The sequence below is a fragment of the Jaculus jaculus genome, chromosome 8 (genome assembly GCF_020740685.1).
Source record: "Jaculus jaculus isolate mJacJac1 chromosome 8, mJacJac1.mat.Y.cur, whole genome shotgun sequence".
Taxonomy (NCBI): Eukaryota; Metazoa; Chordata; class Mammalia; order Rodentia; family Dipodidae; genus Jaculus; species Jaculus jaculus.
The window spans coordinates 51,611,777-51,630,687 of NC_059109.1; the positions used below are offsets into that span (position 1 = coordinate 51,611,777).

The following is an 18,911-nucleotide window of genomic DNA, read 5'->3' on the forward strand; positions in this document are numbered from 1 at the left end:
AAATACTCCAAAAATAAAACAGTTTGAGAGCTGACCTAAAACTTATAACTCTTCAAGTTAGAGATTAACCATTAAACTGTATGCATAGAGTCCAATATGTATTATATATATATAATCTTAAACCATTCTGGTCTCATGAGTTTGAAATGAAGTGTACTGCCAGCTGTACTGAGTGTGTGGGGTAGTGCATGCTATTTCATTCATTTGGCATGGAGTCTTCAGCAAGAGGGTCTTAACCACTGACCTTTGGTGGGTCATCAAGTACTCTGACAGAAATCTGTCATTCTTTTAGGAAGCCTTGTAGGTTTCTCTGATCAAAAGCTCATTGTGGATGATAGCCCCATGCTGGTAGTGAGGGTTACAGGTCAGTGCCCACTAAGAAAATGAGGAAAAAAATAACTAATATACAAGAGTTAGAGAGGAGAAGGGGGGAGGGGGAGAGGGAGGGAGGGAAGATGTAGAAGATTTAGGTTAGACTTGATCCTGCCCTCTCGTGTTTTGTGGTTCAGGTGTTTCCTGTAAGGGTCTAGTGAAAGTTCAGCTATTTGGTCTGCCTTTTAGGAAGTAGAATTTTATGGTACCATTGCCGTTTAGGTCCAGATTAGTGTTTCCCACCCCTTCGATGCCCTCTCCTCCCTCCCCATCCCTCCTAGTGTCTAGTCCATGAGATGCTTTCTGGGTATGTAAAATATCTTGGGTAGATTCCGGTTAGGTGTTATAGATGAGTGAGACTATGTGTCAATTTTTTTTCTGTGATTGGGTAAGTTCACTGAGAATGATCTGTTCCAGGTTCAACCACTTTTTCCTTAAATTTCTTTGTGTCATTTTTTCTTACTGCCCTATAGAATTCCATTGTGTAGACATACCACATCTTAGTTAGCCATTCTTCTAATGATGAACATCTGGGTTGATTCCAGCTCTTAGCTATTATGAATTGAGCCACTATAAACATGGTTGAGCAAATCTCTCTGGCCTGTGGTTTGAAGGTTTTAGGGTAGATGCCCAGTAAGGGTATAACTGGGTCTGTTGGTATTTCTATACTCAGCTTTTTCAGGAGTCTCCATATTGCTTTCCAAAGTGGCTGTACCATCCTACATTCCCACCAACAGTGAATGAGTGTTCCTGCTTCTCCACATCCTCACCAGCATTTATTTTCATTTGATTTTTTGATGTTTGCTATCCTTATTGGGATAAGGTGGAATCTCATAGTTGTTTTAATTTGCATTTCTCTGGTGTTTAGGGATGGTGATTCTTAAGTGTGTGTTTGCCATTTGTATTTCTTCCTCTGTGAACTGCCTATTCACCTCTTTGCTCCATTTTATGAGTGGGGTGTTTGTCTTCTTATTGTTTAGATTTTTGAGTTCTTTGTAGATTCTAGAGATTAGGCCTCTGGAGTATACTGCCAGCTGTACTGAGTGTGTGTGACAGTGCATGCTTGTCTATACATAAACTCAAAATGAACACACTCCTTTAAAATTTGTAATTTGTATATTACTAGAGCATCGCTACATCATCTGTAATGCATTTTTTACTTGTTTGAATTAGTGGGCTTTTTTGTTTGTTTTGTCTTGGTTTAGATTTTGGATTTTCAGGAGACTTTCTTTAAAATATTTTTTTTTATTATTTGACTGAGAGAGAGAGAATATTGGTTTGCCGGGATGTCTTACCATTACAAATGAACCCAGGTGTAGCCTCGTTGTATATCTGACTGTATGTGGATACTGGGGAATTGAACTTGAGCTGCAAGTCTTTTCAAGCAAGCACCTTTACCTACTGATCCATCTCCCCAGTCATGGTTGGTTGTTTTTGAGATAAGGTCTTACTTTATAACTTTGACTTTCTTAGAATTTGTGGCCAAGTTTGGTCTTAAATTTGCATTTATGCTTCAGCTGGTGTTAGAGATGTATACCAAAACATTCAACAGTTTTCTGTACTTTTTTGTTAACATTTTATTGACAGCTTCTGTAAGTATAGACAATATACCATGATCATAATCCTGTCTTAATATCTCTATTCCCCCTTCCAAATCCACCCTCCACTGAATCCCTTCTTCTTTCAAGTTTTCTGTGGACCTGTAAGCTTGAGGTGTTTATTACCCCTTCACTCCCAGTGCTCCCATCACTGCTGAGCTTTTCTACTGCCTCCACTGGTGGCCACAACACACAGCCTCAGGGAAAATTATCACACTTTTAATATCCCTCCACATATATGTAGCCAAACACATAGACTTTTTTTAAAAAAATATTTTATTTTTATTTATTTCTTAGAGAATGGGTGTGCCATGGCCTCCAGCCACTGCAAATGAACTCCAGATGATTGTGTCACCATGTACATCTGGCTTAAAACAGTACTGCTATTAGACATCACCTAAGTGATACCTTTGGAAAGCAAACTTGGGGAAAACATTTTTTTAGACTCTCCTACACCTGATTCTTCTGTTATAATGTCTTCAAGATGTTAGAAAGAGGAAATAGAGTTTTAACATCAATACTGAGTATACCAACCACCTGCTATTTGATGGTTATTATACCTCATTTTAAAATCCATATTTCATTTGCAGTCTAGTTGCACTGGCTACACCTGCCAACAATAAAATAAAACATTTATTTGCCTCTTAATTCTCTTTCATAATTGTTCCAAAAGAAAAACTATTGAAATCATACTATGTTTTATGAACATGTATTTTCTCTAGGAAGAACAAAACAGGATGACTTTGTACTCAATGTCTTGCTGTTGGTTTGTTATTTTTACAATCCTGTTGTAATGATTTCAGACATTAACTGCTTAGTACTTACCTGTTTCATGAACTGGGTGTGTTGTATGCATTATGAACAAAGTCAAAAAGGAAGAGCAAGACAAGTATACCAGTTATTCCAGCTCTACTATTCTTAGTCTTAGAATATTCAGGTGAGTTCATGGGGAAAAAAAAAAAAAGCATAAAAGTATAGTTTCTATTTGCATTTATAAAGATATAGCAATACTCACATAATATGATGTTCATGACTAAAATTATTTTACAAATGGTAGGTACTCTTGATAAATTTTAAAAATAAAATTAGAAAGACTTAAGTACAATATGAATCTACTTATGCATGTGTCATTGATTTCTCTTATAAACAGATAATTCCAAGTGGTTTAAATGCTGTGGGGCTACATTTTTTTTTTAAGTCCTTTACATGCCTTTAAATCAACTGTACCATTATTTAAAGCATGTGTTTTCAAAAGTCTGGTAAGATTAGTCACTAATGTAGCCTGCACTCTATTATTGGACATTTAGGGTGATGAATTTTATTTTTGTAAATAATGTTTCACAGTAAGCAAATGTGTAAATTTACTTTGGTACTTATCTCTGATCAAGCCAATGATAGAGAAGTCCTAGAATTCCTGGCTCAAGTTACATATTTGAGTTCTTAATAACATATTCTAGGTAATTCCTTGATTGATGCCAATTTTAACTCCCATCAGCACTATATGAAAGAGATTTTTTTCTTTTATCACACTGACTTTCTTAGCAATACATTTAATGCTGAATTTTAGTAAATTCAATTATGCCCATGCATCTAAATGCACAGAAGGAGCTCTGTAATGGGTCCTATGTGCCCCTCATCTAAATGTAAGCATTTCTTGCTTATGTCTATCTCGTCTTGATCCCCATCCACTTTTTTATTTGAGGGGGGGGGAGAGAATGGGTGCATTAGGGCTTCTAACCACTGCAAACGAACTCCAGATGCAAATGCATGCATCCCCTTGTACATCTGACTTATGTGGGTACTCAAACCTGGGTCCTTAGGCTTCTCAGGCCAACACCTTAACCAGTAAGCCATCTCTCCAGCCCTATGTTAATGTTCTTAAAGATATAATCAGTTATCAGATACACACTCTTGTCACTTTGATGATTTGTTTCTGTTATGTCTTCAGCATGACCAAATGAGGTCCACATTTTATGATTGGTTAATGTTTCTATTAAGTCTTTTAAATATGTGGTTCTTTCTTATTTGTCTTCATTAGTTACTTGTTTTTTTGGGGGGGGGAGTATTAATATTATTCTTTACAGTTTTGCTGTACATTTTTTCCATTTATTTAAAAGTCTATTTGTGAATTGATGAAATTTTTCTGTTATAGTTGTATTTTACCAAAACAATACTTATTTATAGGAATTGATGGGATTTATTCATTCACTCAGTAATAATAAACCTGGTACATAGCTAAGAAATATTTCACAGTACAAAACAAACCCCCAAAACTTCATGCAGCTTACTTTCTAGTGAGAAAGGAGTTTGCCATTTCAGTAACAATGGTCTGGATGGATCTTACTGGTGAAATATAAGGATCCACTGTTAGCAGTGGAGATCTAGAACAGATAAAACAATACAAAAATTGTTAGCACAGGAATATGTCTGGCATATTAAAGAATGACAAGTGTGGCAAAATTATTAGAATGGAAAAGAGACTCTCTTATAGGTTATTATAAGGCATTGATTTTTTTGTTCTGAATGAAAGAAAGCCAGGGCATAATCTGAGCAGAGGTATAAAATCATTCAACCATGTTTAAAAAGAGCTCACTGGCTGATATGTTAAGACTGTATTGTAGTATGCAAACTTTAAGACTACTGCAATGACCCAAGAAGCAAAAATGGGGTTGGCTCAGATGAGTGTTGGAGCAATGGTTAGTGAGAGCTGGTTAGATTCTAAAGTATTAGGAAAGTAAATCCAGCAGAATAGTGTTGTACAAATTGTCCTTGGGTAGTGAGAAAGAAAAGCCTGATATGAGTGAGATTTTTTAACTTTACCTTTAAAAGAATGGGTTCAGATTTTTATATATTTAAGAGCGAGAAAGAGGTAGAGTGAGAGAGAGAGAGAGAATGGGCATGCCAGGGCCTCCAGTCACTACAAACAAACTCCAGATGTGTGCACCACCTTGCTTGTGCATCTGGGTTACATAGGTCTCGAATTGGGATCCTTTGGTTTTGAAAGCAAATGCCTTAACCTCTAAGCCATCTCTAGCCCCATGGGTTCAGATTTTAAAAGCTGGGAAAGAATGCAGATTGACCAAATTTACAGTTGGGAGATGGCTTTAATTGATAGGAGTTTAGCTCAAGGCTTGTTAAATCTATTTTGCCCAAGATACATACAAAGCTCAAGAGAAAGCACTGAAGATGAAATACTGAGAATGAAATATAGCTGTGATTATTGGTAACATTTACATGCTATTTAGAGCCATAGGACTAGTTGGGAACACCATGGAAATATATATATCATTCTCTACATAGTGCAATTTGTCCTCCTGTGTTTTTTTAATATTTAATTTAATTTATTTATTTGATACAGAGAAAGAGGGAGGGAGGAAGAGAGAGAGAAAACAGGTGCGCCAGGAACTCTAGCCACTGCAAATGAACTCCAGACACATATGCCACCCTGTGCATCCGGCTACCGTAGGTCCTGGGGAATTGAACCTGGATCCTTTGGCTTTGCAGGAAAATGCCTTAACTGCGAAGCCATCCTTCCAGTCCCTGTCCTCCTGTTTTATCACTTGTTCTTAACTTTACTTGTATCCTTTTAGAAGCTGAAATTTTATTAACTTTTTTTTTGCTTACTGCTTTCCTCAAAAAGAATTCCCACTCAAATTCTTAAATTTTCCCTTGCTTGAAGGCAAGAAAGTACCTTGTTAAAAAAAATGCAAAAACCCTGTAGTCTTCAAATGACATGTAAGGAGGCATTTAAATTAAATTAAATCTTCCACACTTTTCCTACTTAGAAAAAAAAGTTTAGTCATTACCATAGACAGAAGTCATGGTTTTGGTCCTAAATACATTTTGTATCCAAGCCCATTGACTGTGCTCACTCATCTATTTATAACTACAGGTATTGCTGTAAATTAAAGATTCTTTGCATTTTCTTTTTTTCCCATCTGAAATGAGTATGAATGCTGGGAAAGTAAAACCTAAGCAGAAATTATGGTGTCTACTGTTTCCCACAAAATCAAATATCAAAAGATTATAGTTGATTTGTTCAAGGTATAGGGTTAATCTTAAGCACTGAAATAATTCTTTTTTTATGAACTTTTTAAAAAATTTGTATTAGCATTTTCCATGATTATAAAAAAATCCCATGTTAATTCCCCCCACACACTTTCCCCTCTGAAATTCCATTTTCCATCATATTACCTCTCCATCACAATCATTGTACTTACATATATACAATATCAACCTATTAAGTACCCTCCTCCCTTCCTTTCTCTTCCCTTTATGTCTCCTTTTTAACTTACTGGCCTCTGCTACTAAGTATTTTCATTCTCACGCAGAAGCCCAATCATCTGTAGCTAGGATCCACATATGAGAGAGAACATGTGGCACTTGGCTTTCTGGGCCTGGGTGAAATAATTCTTTAATACATGAGAAAATATATTCTCTTTGTAATATTTAGATTATAGCTATTTTCTATGTCAGCTCTGATCCTGACAACCATACTCATGTAACAAGTCTACCATACTATAAAGTGTTTGGTTAACCTGACAGCAACTCAGGTGGGGGTTTTTTGTTGTTGTTGTTTAGTTTGTTGGTTCATTAGTTTATTTGTCTTCAGTACTGGAAACTGAATCTAGTACTCCGTCTATGGTAGTACATAATCTATCCCCTAACACCTGACCTTTTTACCTTTCGGGTTTGGTTTGATTTATTTTAAAACAGTTTCTCACTAAGTTTTCCAGGCTGGCTTTGAACTCACTCTGTAACCCAGATAGGCTTTGAAGTTCTTGTGATAGTCTTTCTAGTATCTAGCATTATGGACTTACACAACCATGCCTGGCTAAATATCTTTTGAATAGTTAAAATTCATTGACCTGTATAATTTGCTTGTAAATTCTGTGAGTCACCGCTGATAAAAAGAACACAGATTGTGATTAGTACAGTAATTGTATCAATCATTTGTATCCTACAAGTGTTTGTTGAAGTGCATATATTAATACTTTATTTCACTCTAAAACTTTGCCACCTAATTTTAGACTTAGCTTATTCTCCCCCAAATGTCTTCTGTGCATATTAACAGGGGTGCTAACAGAAGAATTTTTACATCATTCTGTACCAAATCTCAATTAGATCTCATTCCATTCATCAATGTCTGTCAATACATACCCTGCTGTGTGGCCTGTGACTCATGTTTTTTGAATCCTTCATTCTGCCTTCATGCTAATGTGCGGCTCTGTAAATTGTTTTACATTCACAGTCATAGCTTTTGATAAATTAGTTCCTCTAGGTAAAGTTATTCAGAACACATGATCTGGCCGATCAAAAGATGTTCCCAAATGGCCTGCTCAAATAATAAGAATAGGATTTTGCACTCATTGGTGACAAACTATCTGGTTTCTTTAAAATAAACCACCTGTGGAAGATGTCTGAAAGCTGCAAAATAAATGCAGGTTTCCTTTACATAAGAAATCACGTGGATTGCCAGTAGTACTTCTGTCTTAATAAAACCTTCTCTTTAGTAGATTATCTCTTCTTGGCCTGCATGTCTTCCTTTACATTCCCCTAACTTTTTAAAAATTTCACTATTACAACAGTTACCACACCTCCACTTTCCTCTCCCTAGCAACCTCACTTAAGTTGAAAATATTCTCAAATCTTTTGAAGTACTCGCTTCCTTCAGAAATATTTTAACTTTGTTTTAATCTTCATAATAAATGTTTAAGCAATGCTGCCCAACCTGAGGACTGACGTTAGGCCCCTAGTGCCCATGTAACTGATAAGTAGCCATGGATCCCACCTGTAATTCCACCACATGGGAGGTACAGACAGAAGATCCCACGGCAAGTTGTTGAGCTATACTAGCCTGATCAGTGAGGCCTGGGTTCACGTTGAGGAAGACACACAACAGCAGCCTCTGGCCTCCACATGTGCGTACATTTGCCCACATGCAATAAGCATAGCACACACACACATGACAAAAAACATATTTAAAAGGCAGGTCATACCAAAAGAAATGTTTTATGAACTTGCAAGTATTTCATTTTAATTGCCTAATGGACTTTTATTTTAAGCATTCATATGTCATTTGCTGCTTGAAAATTAAAACATAGTCTAGTATACATGTAGCTCATAGCCAACTTGCTTTCCACTGAACCACTTACTATGAAACCATTTTCATATCAATTTAAGTTAGTCTTTTGTGGTCCTGAGATTTAAGTCCAAGAATGTGCATGCTAGACAAGCACTCAAACATTGAGCTACAACCCCAACCTTTAAGTCACTTTTAATATTTATATGTTGTTTTGGTTTGTAATTACTTTATTGGTTTTATAAGCAATGAGCCACTAAAATCTGCATATATTCATTTTATAATTTGTCTAATTATTTCCTTAGACTACGTCCCTATAAGTAGAACAGCTAAATTGACTCTGAATGATTTATTTCCTTTACCTGAATGCTACTCCCCTCTTCTGAGTTATTTTTCTCAGTAGATAGATTCCCACACATATACATTCACACGCCTGAACCCTAAGCTCCTGGCCAAATATGTTGCACATATTTCTTTTTCTCTCCCTCACTTTTATTCAAAGTAGATTTTAGGGGACTTGGGAAGGCTTGTTGATTTGTTTCTTGTGGAGCTGGGAATTGAATGGTCTTTTCACATGAATTCTATATAATCTAATTTTAAAGATATCCATGCTTAATACATCTATTTTATTTCCCCAAAAATAGTCAAGTGATAACAACTCTATGTACCTAGAAAATTCTCTTCTTTTTTAAAATATTTTTGTTTACTTGCAAGCACAGAGAATGTGGGCACATCAAGGCCTCTTGCCACTGCAAATGAACTTCAGGTACATACATCACTTTGTGTATTTGGCTTTACCTCGGTATTGAGGATGTGAACCCAGGCCATTAGCCTTTGCAAATTGGGGCAGAGGGATGGGAGTTTGGGATTACTGCATATAAGATGAGCAGGTAACAAGTACAGTTGGCCCTCCTTATCTGTAGGCTCACCATCCATGCATTCAGCCAGCGGTGTATTCAAAATACCTTAAGATTCAGAAAATTCCGAAACCCAAAACTTGATTTACCACATGTCAAACACTATGCTTAATCTACATGACTGAGGGTGGCATATACTCTTTGCACTGTCATTCCATAGGGCTTCAGTGTCTCTCTGGCATCTGATGTGAATATAATTCATCACATGTCCTTCACAGACTGTGCAGTTAAACCCACAACAGCTGCATCTACATCAAACATGTACCAACTTCTGACCTTGCTCTCATTCCCATTACAATATAATATGTGGACATATTTGTGTTTCTTATTTTGTGAAATTCCCATTTCATTTGTCCATTTGGTAATTGGCAGGTTTATTTTATTGGTGTTTTATTTTTGCAGTTCATTAAAAATTGTGTCCCTTGTCTAAAGTGTAGCCGGCTGGATGATCTCCCATGCTGTGGGTTGTCTTCACTTTCCTGTTCATTTCTTTTGCTGTGCAGAAAACGTTTTTGTTTTGCTTTGTTTTGTTAAAACCTCTTTTTTTTTCTTCTAACCCTTAAGCTTATTTTATGGTTTATTTCCTTTTGATTTGTATGTATTGAGCCAGCCTTGCATGCTTAATGCGAAGCCTACTAGGTCATTATGAATTATCTACTTTATGTGTTTATCTGTGTCCATCACAGAAATTGGTCTGTAGTTTTCTGTTGTTGTGTCTTTATCTGGTTTATCAATAAGGGTAACACTGCTTCAGAGGATGAATTTGGAAATGGTCCTTTCTAAGGATTTTTGATTTTTTAACAAGAGAGAAGTGGGTTTTGTTGGTTTGCTTGTTTTTTATTGATGAGAGAGAAAGAATTGGTGCACCAGGGCCTCCAGCCACTGCAATCAAACTCCAGATGCATGGGCCACCTTGTGCACATATGCAACCTTGCACATACATCACCTTGTGCATCTGGCTTACATGGGATCTGGGGAGTCGAGCATGCATCCTTAGGCTTCACAGGCATGCACCATAGCTGCTAAGCCATTTTTCCAGCCCTAATTTCTTCCTTGATTTCTTTGTTTTGTTTTGTTTTTCAAGGTAGGGTCTCACTCTAGCCCAGGCTGACCTGGAATTCACTATGGAGTCTCAGGGTGGCCTTGAACTCACGGCGATCCTCCTACCTCTGCCTCCCGAGTGCTGGGATTAAAGGCGTGCACCACCACGCCCGGCTTTTCCTTGATCTCTTTATAATCTCTTGGTCATTCCAAAGTGGAATCAGGGCTAGAGAAATGGCTCAGTAGTTAAGGTGTTTGCCTGCAAAGCCAAACAACCTGAGTTCATCAGTTACCCATAGAAAGCCAAATGAACAAAAGTGATGAATGCATCTGGAGTTCATTTGCAGCAGCTAGGAGCCCTGGAGTGCCCATTCTCTCTGTCTGTCTCCTTTCTCTTTCTGCTTGCAAATAAATAAAAATACTTTTGAATAAAAATATTTTTTTAAGGAAAAGGTAAAATCAGTGATTTTTAATCAGTGAGACCCTGTCTTAGTAAGTACGGTGGAGAGCGATTGAGGATACCTGATATCAACCTCTGGCATTTGTTTGTATAGGTTTGACTTCTTTTTGCTTTGCTTTGTCATTTAAGATCATTATGACTTCAAAAGCTGTATATCCCCCTAACAAACATTTTCCATGTCATCAAATCTGAAAAAGGTGGTTTAAGTTACAGTGACATTGTCCCTATTTTGTGTTTTATTTGGACACTTCACAAATCCAGTATTGGGGAAGAATACAAAAGGTAGAAGACTTTCATATAGAAAGTGCCTCTTTGCCCAAGAGCAAAGGTCACGCCTCTGTAGGGTGAATAGAGCCAAAAGTGATGGGAAAAGCACCATGGATGGCACATTCTGATTCCTATTCCTTTTTTTTTTTTTTTTTTTTTTTTTTTATGTTTCATTTATTTATTTGAGCAGGGGAGAAGAAAATGGGCAGGCCCTGAACTCCAGCCACTGCAAACAAATTCCAGAGACATGCATCACCTTGTGCATCTTGCTTTACATGGGCAAGCATCTTAAGTACTAAGCCATCTTCAGCCCTATTCATTTCTACCCTGAGACCTGGGAAAAGACTGTATCTTGCGATCACCTAGTACTATTTACTTGTCTCCAGATTTCTTTTTATCCCGCTTCTCCCCACATGGTAGGGTCTTGCTCTAGCCCAGGCTGCCCTGGAATTCACTATGTAGTCTTCAGGGCTTACCATTTTATCACATCTCATTTTATCACATCTCATTGACACTTTCTCCCTCATCCCACCTATCCCCTAGTTGTGATTTACTGGACTTAAGTGACATCTGTCAATGTCTTTGACCTAACTCCCTGGGGCACCACTAACAGATGAGTGGTTTAGATTGTTACAGATACACCTGTCTGTATTCTAGTCTATCTCTATCTACAGTACCTTTCAGAAAGCCTCTAATGTGCTAGCATACAAGTGATACTGTTTTCTGTCTATCAACATTGCACTAAGTTTTTTCCTGTTTTTATTACATGCTCATTTTAAACACACTATGGATGGAAAGTAGTAGCTGCCTCTACCAATATTATCATCTGGGTAAAGATGGCTTTCCAGTTAACTTTCAACATGTGTAAGGTCCTCCACAGATGTTCCTTTGAATTTGCAATAAGTCATCAAGAAAAATTTGATCTCTAAAACCTCATTTCTACCTTTCTTCTAACTATGCCTCAAGGATACTCGTCTTTTCTCTTTGCCTTGTGCCAACAAATTCACTGCTGCCATTTGGGTCTTTATACTTATTTCTTTTCTTCTTCTGCCTTAACCCATGTCTTCATAGAGCTGGCTCCTTTAGCCATACAACTCTCATGTTACATCCCATCCGTAGACTGCTGTTTCTTGACACCTCTGATCTTTATCACTTTATTCCAGGTGTGCATTTTACTGTCTTTACAACTTATGTGCCATGATGTTAATTTGTCTACTATCATATTTACCTGCATGATTTGATACATTCAGGATGTAATCCTCTTAGACTATTGCTCTTACACCAGAGCTGTCTAAAATGTTGATCTGAGATTAAAAATAGTTGTGGTGGGCTGGAGAGATGGCTTAGCAGTTAAGGTACTTGCCTACAAAGCCATAAGAGCCAGAATCATTTCCTCAGCACTGATGTAAAGCCATATGCACAAGGTGGTGCATGCATCTGGAGTTCCTTTGCAGTGGCTGGAGGCCCATTAGCTCACTATCTCTCTGCTTCTCTCTCTAAAATCAAAAAAAAAAGTAGTGGTATCTTTTTCTTTTGTTGTTGTTTTTTTTTTTTGTTTTTTTTTTTTTACTTTGAAATATCTTGACATTGTTTTTCTCATGATTTGAACATGAGTTTCAAACAAAAGGTCACATTCACTTACATCCCATATGTCATAACCATCTCAGAGCAATACAAATAAGCACTTACACAATGTGAAATTTTAAATTCTTATTCTTTTCTGTGTATTGCCCATATCACTGGGTGATTTTATTGACAACTGTCATCTGTTATCCTCCCTCATTCCACAGGTGTGTGAGTGCGATTCTCATTCTCACTCATGGGGCTTTTCTGCCTCTTGATTTTTTGTTTTGTTTCTGTGTGTGTGTGTTTGAGGTGAGAATTGAGTGGGTTTTATTTGTTTGTTTATTTATTTTTGGTTGGGGGCCATAGTCTTACTGTATTGCCCAGGTTGGCTTTGAACTTGTAGAAGTCCTCCTTCCTCATCTTCCTGAGTATACCATTTCACTTGCTTTTTTTTCCACAGGGTCATTCTAAAGGGATATCATCTGTCTAAGGTTTCTTCCCTATCACTTTTTTATCACTTCTACACTACTGGCCCAAAAATGATGGACTCTTGGTATAGAATTTTCCTAGCTGACTCAGATGAATCTGCAATTACCCCAAACCTACTCTTCTGGAAATTTACTGTAAACCCTTTTCTCTAGTGGAAAAGTACAACAGGTCCCTTTTGTGGAAACCAGCCTAGCTTATTCATTTGTTCTTGCAACCTGTAAACTCAACATGGTCCTAACCCTATACTGTATATTTCTTTACTTCATCAAATATTGAATTTGGCTAAAGAATAATTACTTACTCTGTATATTCTAGAAGTCATATTCAAAATAAAATGTCATATGTTGTGTGCTTTCAGTTTTCATTAAGTGGAATCATTATCCATATATATATATATATGGATAATATACATATATATATATATGTATGTATGTGTGTGTGTATATATATATATATGTATGTATGTTTATATTTATTGTGAGTTGACTTATATTTTTTTTCTTGGTTTTTCAAGGTAGGGTCTTACTCTAGTTCAGGCTGACCTGGAATTCACTATGTAGTCTCAGGGAGACCTCAAACTCACTGTGATCCTCCTATCTCTGCCTCCCGAGTGCTGGGATTAAATACGTGTGCCATCACACCCAGCTCGACTTTAATTTTTAAGGCACCAGCTAGTCAGCCTAGATAGCACTGAATCAACAATACCTTTTTACCCTCTTAATATTTTATCTGAATTCTTTTTGAAATTATTTTTTAATGTTTGTGTATTTATTTGAGAGCAAGAGAAAGAGGCAGATAGAGAAATGGGTATGCCAGGGGCTCTAGCTGCTGCAGCCAAACTCCAGAAGCATGTACCAGCTTGTGCATCTGGCTTATGTGGTTATGTGGGTCCTGGGGAATCAAACCTGGGTCCTTACATTTTCCAGGTTTCCATGAAAATGTCTTAACCACTAAACCATTCTCTGAATTTAATAATGGAGAAAATAAGATCAGTATTTTTTTTTTGTTTTTTTAAGTATGGAACACTTAATAAATTTGTGTGTCCCTGCTAATCTTTTCTGTATCTTTCCAATGTTTTGTATATGTGCTGCAGAAGCAAGCACAAGATCAGTATTTTGTATATGCTATATATATGTCTATTGTATGTCATTCAAGCTAAGTAAACATGTCCATGTTTCTCCTACAGAGAGCAGAATTGTGCTAAAGATGCACCATTGTGATATTACTAAACTATTGTTTTTGTGTTTTGTTGTTGGGTTTTTGTTGTTGTTGTTGGGGTTTTTTTGTTTGTTTGGTTGGTCGGTTGGTTGGCTTTTCAATGTAGGGTTCTTACTCTATCCTAGGCTGACCTAGAACTCACTGTGTAGTTTCAGGGTGGCCTCAAACTCACAGTGATCCTCCTATTTCTGACCACTGGCTGAGTACTGGGATTAAAAGCATGCACCACCTTTTTTTTTTTTTTTTTTTTTTACAAATTGCTGCTCCAGTCATACAAACTTCAGTGTAGCATGTATGTTTAGATGATCCCAGAGCACGGATAAATATTTCTTCAGGGTCTTATGGAAGATTTATTTGCATAGTCTTTAATAACAGCAGGGGGAAGTGGTCCACTATCATTGGAATGTTCCAAGCTGCCACTCCAAAATTTAGTCAGTGCATAAAAGAGCAATACAGATTATGGATAAACTTTATCCCTTGAGATACTATGTTCCATTTTGTTGTATGTTTCTAAAAATGGTCATCACATATGCTTATTCCAACACATTTCTGGCTTGTATTACTTTAAAGATAACTGGATTAATTATTGATAAACTATTGGCAACTAAATTACTACTTCTGAAAACTTGTAATGCTATCAACTCAAGCATATTTGTATTTGTAGAGCCTTTCTTTAAACCATAAAGGTTTTGATCATCTAACCCTAGAAAACCTGCGTCCGTAAACAGATAGTCCCCTACTTGTAGGGAGTGTTGATTTGTAAGTTGCACAAGGTCACTCAATGAGTAGTTGGTGGAACCTGAAATAGAATTCAACTCTCCTCACTCCAATTCAGTTCTCTATCCTCAATATAGTTTCTGTCTTCTCTACCCCTGTATCTCTCATGGGAAAAGAAGTTAATCTTCTGTCTATTAATAGCCTCCAATTTGGTGGTAGCAGCACAGTGGGGAAAAGTAACTGTCTCTACACTGTAGCATTAGTGTAAAAATATCTGGTAATGGAAAATTTGACAAATGTCATGTTAAAGGGAGTGGAAAATTATTTTAAGATGTAGATCTCATTTATCTAGTTCTCAAAAAATAAAATTCCTTAGTAGAACAGAGACTATTTCTTCCTGCTTTTAAATGTATTTCCTAGAGGGTGATTGTCAACCTAACAATTAGAGATCCTGTTGTTGACTAATATAAGAATAATGCTTGTACTGTTTGTAATTGTTATTCATGTAACTTAGAAATTACGCGCTGCTTTATTGAAACACAACACATGTTTTTAGTATTAGTCAAGTAATATATTTTAAAGGAAATATGATATAAGTGGAGGTGTTCTTCATTATTACAAAAACATGGAAGGAAATAATGCAGTATATATATATATATATATATATATATATATATATATATATATATATATATATATATGTATATGTTCCTTTTTTTTTTTTTTTTCTCCACAGTAGAGTCTTATTCTGGCCCAGGCTGACCTGGAACTTCTCTGTAGTCACAGGCTGGCCTCAAACTCACAGTGATCCTCCTGTCTTTGCTTCTTTGTGCTGGGATTAAATGCATGTACCACCATTCCTAGCATTTTATGTTTATTTTGCTTATTTGTTGTGTTTTGTTTTGTAAGCTCAGTTACCTTGAAGTTAATTGGGCAGAATACCAAGTATAAGTTAGGCATAATAGAGTCTATGAAGTGGATTTCTATGTACACAATCATCTCAGTATCTTAGTGAGACATTGCATGCTTAAATATTTAAGCAGGTCTAGTACTTTGGAAAGTCACACTTAAGTTCTAAAAAGAATCTAGTTCTCCCAGGGTTTTGTTGTATACCCTATTTAATCCCAGCACTTGGGAGGCTACAGTAGGAAAATTGCCATGTGTTCAAGGCCAGCCTGGTCTACATTGAGACCATACTTCAAAAAAATAAACCAGGTGTGATGGCGTACACCTTTAATCGCAGTACTCAGGAGGCAGAGGTAGGTAGGAGGATGACTGTGACTTAGAGGCCACCCTGAGACTACATAGTGAATTCCAGGTCAGCCTGGACTAGAGTGAGACCCTACCTCTGGGGGGGGGGGGGGAATAGAATTCTCAAGCAGAGATAACTTTAAAAAAGGAACAAGAAAGTTTTCCTGGATAGAGGGTAAAGAGATTAATAGAGATATTGGAGAAAGAATAGTTTATAATTTTGAAAAGCTTTAGAAAGAATCATCAGACTTAGTGTTCAGTTAACATTTGGAATGTTGGCTTGCATAGAATAGTGAGTTAAAATACTGTGAGCCTCTTCAAGTAAATGTTACTTGTCTTTTATATCAAATCTAATGTTTGCACATCAGTTAGTTTTATATGCCAAACAACACAAACCAGCCAGGCAGGCAAGATGACAGGTCTTTAATCACAGCACTCAGGAGGCAGAGGTAGGAGTTCAAGGCCAGCTTGGGACTACATAGTGAATTTCAGTTTAGCCTAGGCTAGAGTGGGACCCTAAGGGGAGGAGTGAGGTACAAACCTACCCACTTAAAATTCCTTCTTATCTATGTACTGGAAATTAGGCACAGTGCATCATTACCGTGGAAAGTCCTTGGTTTATTGTTTCATGCCATTCTTGTTTATCTAGACTGTATTGCCAAACTGGTGATATATTACAGATGTTAGATCTTTTGCTATTTTAACCCTAAGTCAAATATCAAAGTTGTAAGTTGCTTGTGAATTGTTGGAATAAAGTGTTGGGAATAATCTAGTAGCTAAGGAAGCAACATTATTGAACTTCTTAAATTTTTATTGAACAGGCACATCATCAAGTGAAACTTACATGCTTAAAACTACTCCACAAAAAAGAACCCGGAGAAAATTGATGCCTTCTCCCTTAACTGTAAGGCATGCCCAGAAGTCCATGGTGGCTGAAAGCTTGCAGCTCAATGATTCACTCAGCAGAGAGCTTGAGCCTATTGTGTATACTCCCGAAGACTGTAGGAAGCCCTGTCACAACCCATCTCCAGTGGCCTTAGTAAGGCCAACATCATATCCTGCAAACCTTGAGGTCAGCTCAAGTATAAACAAGAATGATTCTCTGACAATGTATGAAGAAGATAGACCTCTTAATCAGAGAACAGTGTGTAGACAAGATTTGAACTCTACATTTACTGTATGTGAAGACATCAGGAATTTGAAAAGTAAATTGCCTGAAGACGAATCAAGCAACAAAATCAGTTTACAAAGGTAAATGGACTACTCTACAATTATTTCATTTGCTTTTCCATAGCTCTTAAAATATTCACTTCCTTTTTCTTTAGCTATATTGGAGATTTATTTCATACATTGTGCTCTATGTTCCTAACAAAAGTGTCTAGTCAGTATTGAATGTTAATTTAGTAGGAACCCACTGACAATTTGATATCCTACCTCATCTGACCATTGTGAAGCTTGAAGAGCCCTTATGATATATTGAGTTTGTTCATATTCAAAGCTGCATAATATGGGCCATCACTGAAGGAGTGTCATGCCCGTTTCAGCAGTTTATCTTGTGATATCTTATCAGACCTGGGCTTACTCACACATCTAGTGAGGAGACTGCACCCATATCTGCAAACAGCTCTGTAATCACCTCCAACCTAATTATACTTTCACTTTCTTTTCAATGAGAAATGCAGAAATGTCTTCAAAGCAACTATGCCTGTGGCATTAAAGAAAGAAAAATCCTTAAGGCAATTGAGTGAATCTCTTTTATTAATATCAAATGGCTTGCTAATGATGGAAATGTATATATATAATTTTCTCTCTTTAACCTAAACTTGAATAAATTAGAATAATTCTTTCTAAGTTAATGTTTACTGCTTACTTTACAGGCTTGACCCTCCATTCTCAGCTAAGGATTCTATGCCCATGTCAAGCATAGTGCCATCCTACATGGCAATGACTGCTGCTGCTGAAAGGAAACGGAAATTAACAAGGTATGATCAAATATAGATTACTTCAAGCTCCATAGTTAGTCACTTTACACTTTAATCTCTCTTAACTTTTTATCTCTCATTTTATTATTACTTAATATTTAATCATTTATGCTAAGGTGACTTGAGTAAAACATGGGTATATGTTACTAAAAGGCAATTTTGGTGAACCCCCAGTATTTCACTTGAATTTTACATAAAGTATTCCCATCTTTTAAGATAATTAAATATGAATTAAAGCCAACTGTTATGGCACACACCTTTAATCCCAGCACTCAGGAGGCAGAAGTAGGAGAATCACTGTGTTACTGTGAGTTCAAGGCCACCCTGAGACTACATAGTAGATTACAAGTCAGCCTGGGCCAGAGCAAGACCCTACCTCAGAAAACAAAACAAAAAAAGGGAAGAAGAAAATGAGTTGAGAGCTGGAGAGAGTAAGGTGTTTGCTTGCAAAGCCTGGTGGCCTGGATTTAATTCTCCAGTATGTGCATAAAGCAAGATGCACAAAGTGGCACTTGTGTCTGGAGTTAATTTGCAGTGGCTGAAGGTCCTGCCCTGCCCATACTCACTTTGCCTGTCTCCTTCTCTCTGTGTCTCAGATAAATAAATAAATAATACTTTTAAAAGTAAATTGTTATATTGTTTTGATGAATTTTGCTATATAACTGAAATCAAGTCTTTTTCTCTGGTTATAACCCTGTCACTAGTATCAAACCAAGCTACTCATCAAGTAAAATAGCAGTTGGGGCTGGAGGGATGGCTTAACAGTTAAAGCATTTGTCCAAAGGACCCAGGTTCATTTCCCCAGGATCCATGTAAGCCAGATGCACATGGGGGCAGGCACACACATTTGGAGTTCGTTGACAGTGGCTGGAGACTTGGCACACCCATTCTCTCTCTCTCTCCCTCTTTCTCCCACTTTCTGTCAAATAAATAAATAAGTATTTTTTTAAA

The 18,911-nt window shown here is 36.9% G+C and overlaps 1 protein-coding gene across 2 annotated transcripts in view; it reads left to right on the forward strand.

The window, feature by feature from the left end:
- The window catches only part of Kif18a (kinesin family member 18A), a 73,928-nt gene that overhangs the window by 47,462 nt on the left and 7,555 nt on the right, over nt 1-18,911 (forward strand). For both annotated transcript variants that reach the window (XM_045156887.1, XM_004660720.2), the window contains exons 14-15: nt 16,800-17,229; nt 17,856-17,960. In XM_045156887.1, coding sequence (XP_045012822.1) covers nt 16,800-17,229; nt 17,856-17,960 — 535 coding nt within the window. The remainder of the gene's footprint in view (nt 1-16,799; nt 17,230-17,855; nt 17,961-18,911) is intronic.